Source organism: Chondrus crispus, genomic scaffold (genome assembly GCF_000350225.1).
Source record: "Chondrus crispus Stackhouse genomic scaffold, scaffold_3, whole genome shotgun sequence".
Lineage (NCBI taxonomy): Eukaryota > Rhodophyta > Florideophyceae > Gigartinales > Gigartinaceae > Chondrus > Chondrus crispus.
This window is the reverse complement of record NW_005179158.1, coordinates 130,952-140,413: the sequence shown is the minus strand read 5'-3', so window position 1 is coordinate 140,413 and position 9,462 is coordinate 130,952. Positions and strand designations below refer to the sequence as shown.

At 51.9% G+C, this 9,462-nt stretch overlaps 2 protein-coding genes; both read left to right on the top strand.

Moving 5' to 3' along the window:
* The first annotated feature begins 6,858 nt into the window (after positions 1–6,858).
* CHC_T00008651001 (phosphoribulokinase) lies at positions 6,859–8,713 on the top strand. XM_005716620.1 is given in 3 exon segments: positions 6,859–7,326; positions 7,327–8,460; positions 8,461–8,713. The coding sequence occupies 1 exon segment, from the start codon at positions 7,327–7,329 to the stop codon at positions 8,458–8,460; it is 1,134 nt and encodes a 377-aa protein (XP_005716677.1). The 5' UTR covers positions 6,859–7,326; the 3' UTR covers positions 8,461–8,713.
* Positions 8,714–8,772: 59 nt separating this feature from the next.
* CHC_T00005517001 (hypothetical protein) lies at positions 8,773–9,133 on the top strand. XM_005716619.1 is given in 2 exon segments: positions 8,773–9,048; positions 9,049–9,133. The coding sequence occupies 1 exon segment, from the start codon at positions 8,773–8,775 to the stop codon at positions 9,046–9,048; it is 276 nt and encodes a 91-aa protein (XP_005716676.1). The 3' UTR covers positions 9,049–9,133.
* The last annotated feature ends 329 nt before the right edge of the window (positions 9,134–9,462 follow it).

The window sequence follows — 9,462 nt, the reverse complement described above, 5'->3', positions numbered from 1 at the left end:
CGGTGTCCAGGGTCCGAACCCCCTCGACAAATGACGTCACTGGGCGCCATACGGGACAGATCCAACCAATTAAATGCATACGATCGATTTGCATTCCGCCTCCCTGATTCCACGCATTTCGCTGGTCCGGCTAGGGCCGGGGGATTTAGGGGTGTGAAGGCGGGAAGGGAATGTTGGTTATGAGGTGGGCAATGGTGGGACATGGGTGGCGGTTGGGTGGGATCTGGTTGGGGGACGTTCTGTATGAGACAGTGAATATAATACGTAGATATCTCACGCGAGGTTTTTAGAACTCCATGATTTTGCGCATGTGGTCCGATAACCGTCCCCTCCACGAAGTGTCATCTTCCATATCTTCAGGAAAGCATGACTGTGCGCCCGGCGTGCACAGTCGCCTCATCCCGCTGGACTCTATCCAGTACCAATCGAGCCTTCCTGTCTCCGGCAGCGCCGTTCCGCAGGCAATCGTTCGCCCTCATGCCCGCATCCTGCGCCCGCTCAGTGCCATAGCTTTGGAAGAAGGAGCCAGTTGCTGGCAACTGGCTCGGGGGCAGTTGGCACCAACTGCCTCCTCCTCCAGCTCGTGCACGCCTTCCGCACAGAACGTACTGGCCCGTCCCTGCGTGTGCAACGGTGCTTGGGCTGTCGCCATCATCGGGCGCGTCATGCGCTGCCCAGACTCCGTTCCAAAGAGTTGCCGTGCGGCAGCGCGTCATGCGCGTCATGACGCGCAGCCCCACGGCCACGGGGAAAACAGATGCGGAAAGGGTTGCTATGGAGGCCCCCGCTTCAGATCTGCGCTTGACATCTCTGTGATGCAACTGGACACAAGGTTTAGATTGTCTCTTATCTCTGTGATGCAATTGACTTTCCACCCTACAAAGCGCTTGTACCGCTTTGAACACCCCGTTCACTCCCGGCGTCGGCAGCCTCCGTATGCCACTTGTCAGGGTTTTGAACAGGGGCCCCGTCTCGACGGAAACAAGGCACCCCGCTGTAGAAGGAAGCAATTCGGGCGGAGAAATCGCCAGGAAGCTCCACCTCTAACGCACTGCTCATTTAGAGGGCACAAATGCGAAATATGCGTCATTTCCGTAGAATGCAGTATTTGCAAAAAGGTTGCTGAAGAGTGCAAATACCCTTCGAAGGGTACTGTCTGTACGTGCAAAAATTTCGGTGCAGAAAACGAGGCCTCAATTCTAGCGGATAGGAAACAACTTGTAGACATACCCTTGGGTACAACCTGGTGCATTGGGTTCATCCCTTGGAAAACAGCAGGCGTTGTTTGGTAAACTGGGGAGGCCCCATCTCTATATGTTTGTGGCTCCAAGCTGGGATTCACGACCAGTGGTCTTAGCTCTGTTGTAAATAAAGATGTAAGGTATATGACCCGCACGACCAGCATACCTGCTCGGGTAAAGGCCACACTTTTGCATACCGTTAAAAATGTTGCTGATGCATTCAGGCAACAGTACAGGACAGTGTACTGCAAAGACGTCTCTTTATCAGATTAGATCTGAGATCTATTTACAACGTGCCATGGCGATGTTTCTGTATGATGCAGTAAGAGCACCCCTACTGGTTTAGTTATATTTCGAGGCTAATAAATATGAGAAATTTAGCGTTTGGAGATAGCGATACTAGGCGCAACACTACCGGTTAGAGGGCAAATTCAAACGTGTTGTGCAGTGATTGGATCTTTCGGCAGCCGTGACGGTCATCCAGTACGAGGGATGGTAGTGGTGGTGCTGTACGGATATACTGTGGGGGACGTCTCCAGTTCCCATCTCCTCAAGCCCCACATGACACCATCATGCCCTGGAGGAAGGGCAGGGAGGAGAGGAGGAGGAAAGGGAGAAGGGAGGGAAGGAAGGCGTCAGGAAGAATGCAGGAGGGTGGCAGTGGCAGGTAAATTCAGCTTGGGATGGGGGGTGTTGGGGGTGTTCCCTGTGCACAGAGAACATTGCTCGCGCCAAGTCAATAGAATTGGCGTGGGTTTTTGGTAATTCTTCCAAGTGGCGCAATTCTACTCGCATCTCTATTTGTGCAAATGAGTAAATCTGTCTCCATTCGGTCGGCTGCTTGGAGATAGATTTACTCAAAATGGTAAATTTTTTAGAGATACTCACTCCACTAGAGCTGCTCGTGACCAAATCTATCTCCAAAAATCAAAAATTTACTCATTTACTCTACCACTAGAGGGGTGCTCTAATAATAGTTTCCACTTTTGCAGAGAGAGAAAAACGGAGAAAAACAAGGACCCACGGGACAGCACAGTGTACGACTACTAAATAAAGTTTATATACAGTACTGTAGTCACACATCTACAGTAATTGACAGTTGGTTACATAACCTTATCGTACAGCATTGCGGTACAGTACCGTTGATGGTACTGTACAGACACAACGAGGCATATGGTCGCGACACGAGAGGGGACATTCTGTACCGTACGTGTAGAGGAAGTTGGCGCTCGGCGCTCTATTCGCGCTTCAAAACACAATTTTTCATGACCTGCTGCAAAGCAGTATTTACGAACAGTATCGTACCGATATATCACCCATTTCGTTTTCCCCTGAGAATGATCCATTCTGCACCACTGTGCTGCATCTGTCTTCAAGCCATTCGTTAAGGCCGCAGCTGTGCTGCGGCCTTAACTTCTTGTTTCCATGTTTACCTGTCTACTTTTTGTGGCATCCAGGAAGCTCACAAGCCCGTGCCATTGCGCATCGTAAATTAAACGTCAGAGCTAAATTATTCTCAGCTCTCTTCCTTCCGAACATGTCCATTACTGCAGTGCAGTACTGCATCGCGCTTTCCAAACAATCACCCTGCATCGTTGTAGAATGGATTGAATGGAGACCCACAAAATTTAGCATAGACGTGGAAGCTTCTTCTACCTTCAATTATGAATGCCTCTGCCATTTGCGCATGTGTGCTTGGTACAGTACAAGTTGTACAGATAGGTCGCCCAGAGGGAGGAGTGCTCCCATGTCGTATGTGCAAATTCGAGACAGGTCTTTTCAAAAAGTCCAGAGATAGAGCACCTGGGGAGATCTCACGGGGCTTTCACTGTTTGGGACAAGTATGAGCCAAGTCACATACTTGGTTTTATGTCCAGCATATTCAATTTCATCACTTCACGTCCAAGTTTTTTTCGTAGCTGTCTTGCTATGGATGTTTTAAGAAAATCTCCGCGAATTGTGTAGACAGTTCAAGAATTACCCTGTAATATCTCAAGGTTTTTTTTTTTTTTTTTGACACTTGCACAATTGTTCGAACAGCTCTATTGCAAAATTCAGCTTCAAAAACTCCTCTTTCTGTCTTGGAAAGCTAGAGTTGGTGCTTCACTTTGACTTGCGAGTAGGTGCCAGTACAAGCTACGTCTCGCAAAGCAATAAATTCATGAAAGATAATGCTATGTCAGAGAAATCAAGGTCTGCTACAATATACGCACTTCTGGGGGAATCATCTCCATATTTCAAAATTGCAAGTAGCAAACTACTGCAAAAAATCTATTTAGCTTGAGACCTGATCCATGATCGGAGACAAACATAAAACCATCAGAAGAGGAGATCTGCACTCAAACTTTACTTCACGCATCAAGTCTATGCTGCTTCGAATTTCGAAGCAGCATAGACTTCATGCCAGTCTAGATCAATTCGAGCTGGGAGAAAGAAGATAGAAAATACAGGCTTCGCATTCATCCCTCCGTTTCATATCACGGTGCTTTCTTATATTTTTCCCTAACCAGCTTGCCCGACAGAGATGCTATCAAAAACGAGTCCAGTAGAATCTTCAGTAAACGTTCTCTCAGAGAGCCTACCATCTTACTATCGGGATATTTAACAGAGAAGTTGTAAAATATGAGGATATGCTAACGCTTTTGACCCCCCAGTTTGCGAAACTTGCGACGCCACAACTTCTTCAGCCTCTTGGATATGAGAAGCGTTCACCATACGACATTCTCTTCAAAGAAATGGACCTAGAAACATGCAATCTCTCTCCAGCCAGTATCTCCACACTCGACATTTCTTTTGAGAAGGTGGATTGGGGTGACATCCTCGACCATGAGACTAACCCAAACCCCTCGATTGCTACGCCGCGGAGCGAATTTGATGTGGTTAAAGAGTTGACTGAAAAAGCCTTTTCCTGCTCTGTGTTCAACTCTTTTACACAATTCCCGTGCGATGTCTACACTGTGAATTCTCACAAGCTAGAAAACGCTCAGATGATGGAAGGCATCCCGCAATATCGTTTGGCTTCCGCACAGGAGTTGGATCAACATATACGAAACCTTGAGTTGCTCGAAGAGTGTATATCGAAGACTCACACAAACAACCTCCACCCATCGTGCAGTATCGGGTGTGGTTTGCCCGCCCAAGAAGACACAAGCATCGATAACTCCCATTCAAATATCAGATCTAGCACAACTTCTGAAGCAACGCCAACCAACTCTCCGAATTCACCAACTGCCCCAATTACTCCATCCACATTAACAAGTATGGCTTCATCGTCACCGACTCAATTACATCCATGCAGCATGAATGTGCCTATACAAATTTTGCCGGCGCGGACCGAGCAAACGGGTAGAAACAATTGGAAGCATTCAACTGTGCATACAATTTTAAACAATCCTTTTACGCAGGAAACTACTGGATCTGCACCAACAGCGCAATGGGAAACTATCAATGAGAAAGGCTTTAATGAATCTGCAGAGATGGATGAAAGTCGCAAAGAGAGACGCCCAGCATACTTTCCAAACGCCTCGCCAAGCACCTTCTGCCACATCTGCGGGCGACGTCCTAACTCATCGCAAACTGAAAGGCCATGGCACGCCTTGTGTGTCAACTTGAAGAGGGGAATTTGCCGAAAAGTGGTGTGCAAGGTATGCTTTGCCATACATGCAATGGGCAACTTTGCAGACGCATGTGACGAGACTAGCGATTGGGAATGCTGCCATTGCTCGAGGAGATGCCCGTCTAAGGCGCAGTGCATGAAGTATAGAAAGGTGAATGAGAATATACGAAGGAGACGCGCGCTTGGGTTCAAATAAACTTGCTGAGACGAATAGCCTGGCGCAGACCCACAGCTCACCGAAAAAGGGGGTTTAGGGCCCGAACGGGGATCACCGATCGCTCAGGATTGTCGAGGGTGGCCAATTTAGCGGAGTGGAGGAAACCGACACAACACATGTGAGATGGTAGTTAAATTGATTGATTGAGCGCACAGACTTAGGTTTCATCTGCGGGACCGAATGCGCATCTTTACAGCAGCATGCTTCTGCTCTATAGGTTCTGCATGAGGTTGACAGCAACTTACAATAAACGAAACGCTCACTGATAAGTTATGTGGCAAGAACATATTCGAAGACACACGTTTAAATATGACCATGATTATTAAAAGAATGAAGGACTTCCAGAGACCGCACTTGTATAGAACGGCGCAATATATAGCAGCAACGTATCTTGTATCTTCGGATTCGGGGAAGAGCCCTGAATCGAACATTGCAAGTTAGACAGGGAAAGAATGTTTCCAAAACAACGGGCCTCTCTAGCTACATGATGAGAAATGAGTCTAGGGCACAAGCGATACAGTGGAGGATCGCCCACGACACGATTGTGCTCATCGAGAAAGCATCCGAAGCCCCTTTGCAATGGTCGCTCTTAAAACCGAAGAAATATCATCCTAGATTCTCGTGAATGCGTGTGAAAGCTTGATAACCCAGGGGCACGTTTTCTCTCAAAGATGAGACTCATTGTAACGAACTGGGCAAGGCAAAGCGGCTCCATACTCTCACTCAGCACTGGCTTTTCTGTTCCTTCACTGCAAGAAGTTTGGAGCACTGACAATAGAATATCTATCATCAGAGTTGTGAAAACGGTGTCTGCAGCTCTGTGAATACGATATGAGCCCATAGGCTGTGGAACAGATGCATACTTGAGGGTTTTTTCTTGACGCGAAAGAACAGGCTATCAAAAGCTTCCGTACCGTGCGAACGTAGGGCGCAGCGATGCGAGTTGGTTGCCAGAGGTGAGTGTGAAGGTGGAGAGAGCTTTTTCGGGTGGAGAATATTGCCAAAATTTGAAAGTTTAGTCTTCAACGGGGTTGGTGACCGCCGTATGATGCCTCCTGACGGTACGAGGAAATCGGCACAACAGAGGAGAATGATTTTGCCATTCAGTAAGGGAGCAATGTGGTACTTGTAGAGGCGAGCAGCCTAGACAAGGTATGGACACGTGTCATGTGTACCGAAAAGGAGAGAATGAAAGAGTTGGCGATGGAACAGGTGTGCAAGACGAAAGACTGAACAGAGGGAAAGGGTTACACGGGTGGTGCCGGGCTTCTGACAAGGCGAGATACAGGATGCAGTGGTTTTATGGGGCAGGGATGTTCCTTCTGATTAGTTAAAAAGAGGTACAAAACATAGCTACTAGAGGTCAGGCGACATGCAGTTACACCTTTGGAGATTGATTTATGTGGAATAGATTTATGAGAAACGCATGAAGGAAAAGTGCAAAGGCAAAAGTGTTAGTTTGAAGGGAATAGTCGGGACTGTGGTGGTGGGACACTTAAATTTACTGGCGGTTGAGAGGGGGCTGGGGCTTCCGACGACATGGTTGCGCCTACCTGGGTAGTGAGCAGTGGCGTGTGCCCGTCAAATACGGGCTCACACGTGATGATCATAAATGGATGCATGAGGTGAGAGTCGCGTGCGTCTACTGCGCGTAAAGTTACAAGTACCCTTCTAAGGGTACTGGACACTTCTTCCGACCCCCGCATCGGGGGAGGCAGATCTAAGTGTTGTGTAAGCCCGGCCGGACAGTCTCTGTAAAGCAAGGGTTCCAACCGGGGCACGCCATGTGGCAGGCCACCATTGCCCGGCCCGGGAGCTCAACCGCTCATACTGCACAAACCCTGCCGCGTTCCTATTGGCCCCCATCGCCACGTCACACACGTGTGTCCGTTTTGTGGCCGAGAGCTCCGCATCTCCGCGAAGCTTCCCAGCCAGACACATCGCCCCCACGACTCCTCATCCATTCCTTCAAAACCCACCGCCTGCTCCTCCTGCCCCCTTCTCCTCGCCACTCCCCGCCACTCCCCGTCACCCCCAGCCCCTCCCCGCCCCTCCCCGCCCCTCCCCGACCCCGTCCCAAACAGTTTTTCCCAATGGCTCCCGTCTACGCCTTCCTCACCGGCGCCGCCGTCCCCCTCTCCACGCATCGCCATGCCGCCCCGGTCGCCACGCGCCGCCCCTTCCTGGGCGCCAACGTCCTTCCCACTCGCGCCGCGCGCCTGTCGCCCCCCTCCGTGCGCCTCGCCCCGCGCATGGTCAACGTCTCCACTGACACGTGGGTCAAGGCGCCCGGCGCGGACAAGTCTTCGCACCACGCCAACGCCAAGATCGCCTCCAACGTGTCCGAGGTGCTGGCCAAGAAGGGCATCGAGCGCCCCGTCATCATCGGCGTGGCCGCAGACTCCGGCTGCGGAAAGAGCACCTTCCTGCGCCGCGTCACAGGCATCTTCGGCACCGAGGTCTCCAAGACACATACCCCCGTCGGAAACTTCATCTCTGTGATCTGCCTCGACGACTACCATCTGCACGACCGGATGGGCCGCCGCGAGGCCAGGGTCACGGCCTTGGACGGGGCCGCTAACAACTTCGAGCTCATGGCCAGCCAGATCCAGGCCCTCCGCGAGGGCAAGAGCATCATGAAGCCCGTCTACAACCACGAGACCGGCGAGATCGACGAATGCGAGCTGGTCGAGCCCAACCACATCGTCGTCATCGAGGGCCTGCACCCCATGTATGACACGCGCGTCAAGAAGTCGCTCGACTTTTCCGTGTACCTCGACCTGGCGGATGAGGTCAAGATCGCCTGGAAGATCCAGAGGGACATGGCAGAGCGCGGCCATAGCCTAGAGAACATTCTCGCGTCGATTGAAAGTCGCAAGCCGGACTTTGCGCAGTTCGTCGATCCGCAGAAGAGGGACTGCGACGTGGTGATGGAGATCCTACCGACGCGGCTGATCCCGGACGACGACGAGAAGAAGGTGCTGCGCGTGAGGCTGCTACAGGACGAGAACTCGGAGAACTTTGACCCCATCTTCCTGTACGACGAGGGCTCGACCATCGACTGGGTGCCGTGCGGTAGGAAGCTGACGTGCTCGTACCCAGGCATCAAGTTCCATTACGGGCCGGACACGTACTATGACAAGGAGGTGGCCGTGTTTGAGGTGGACGGCGGGTTCGAGAAGCTCGACGAGATGGTGTATGTGGAGACGCACATCGAGAGGGCCGGGACTAAGTTCTTCGGAGAGATTACGCAGTCGCTGCTGAGGAATCCCACGGCGCCGGGAAGCAAGAACGGCACTGGGCTTATACAGGTCATCATGGCAATGATGATGCGCTCGGTATATGAGAAGGTTACTGGGAAGCCTGTGGCCGTTTCGGGCAACTAGTTCGGGTACTGTTTATATCTTGTTCTTTTTTTGTTTTGTTTTGTGGCATGTTGGTTGCGGGGCGAAAGGTGGAGAGGGAGTGCAGGGTTGGGGCAGTGCGAAGGGAGATGGGTTTGGCTGCGGTTTCGTCGGTAAAGTGCACAGCTTTGCGCTGGTGAAGCGTGGTTGCAAATTTTTATTCTTGTTTGTCGCCGTTGCTGTCGCGCGTGCGTTGAGTAGGAGTTTGTTTCGAAAAGGGGGATGTTGTATGTCGGTGCTGTAGCGCACAACCCGCAGCCGAAGAGTGCTGCCGAAGGAAGGTGGGGCTTGGACATGACTTCTTCACCATGCGTAGTCGCGTACGTACAGTATCTGGCAGAAGGAGTTCCTGGTCACCTCTCTCGCGAGGACATCTGTAAGCATCTGAATTCTCCAGCGTGGTACTATACACGTGTGTACTTAGATTCACCGTCCAACGAGGTGTCCCATCTCCGTTTGCACGACACTTACAGATGTCGAACGGCTGCCGTTCCAAGCGGACCACCGCAGAGCTGCATCATGCTTCCGTCTCGACCCCGTCTTTCCGCCTGCCTCGCCGCAACTCTTTAAACTCTCCCGCACGCCTTCTTCTTCCAACATAAAATTCGCGGACGAGCGAGCGACCCTCGCGCTGATGTCGTGCCGTAATGTAAAAGTAACCGCCTTGAGCATCACCCCGCCTCCGCCTGCACGGCCCCGCTCGCGGGCGGCGCCGCCGCCGCCGGTTGCGGCGAGACGTGGGCAAAAACGGGCATGCGGCACACGGGGCAGCTCCTCTTCTTCGCGAGCCATGCCTTGACGCAGTCGGCATGGAAGGTGTGGTCGCACGCCAGCCTGGCGCACCCCTTGCCCATGGCCTCGAGGCACACGGGGCACGTGCCGCCCTTGACCTCGCACTCGGTGACGTTGTCGAAGTCCCTGGGCGCGACCCGGGGCGGCTCCGTCGGCGGGGGCCGTGTCGCCGCCAACTCTGGCCGCGCACAC

Excerpts from the sequence above, each read along its gene's own strand:
- CHC_T00008651001 (XM_005716620.1), top strand. The coding sequence starts at position 7,327 with ATGGTCAACGTCTCCACTGACACGTGGGTCAAGGCGCCCGGCGCGGAC.
- CHC_T00005517001 (XM_005716619.1), top strand. The coding sequence starts at position 8,773 with ATGACTTCTTCACCATGCGTAGTCGCGTACGTACAGTATCTGGCAGAA.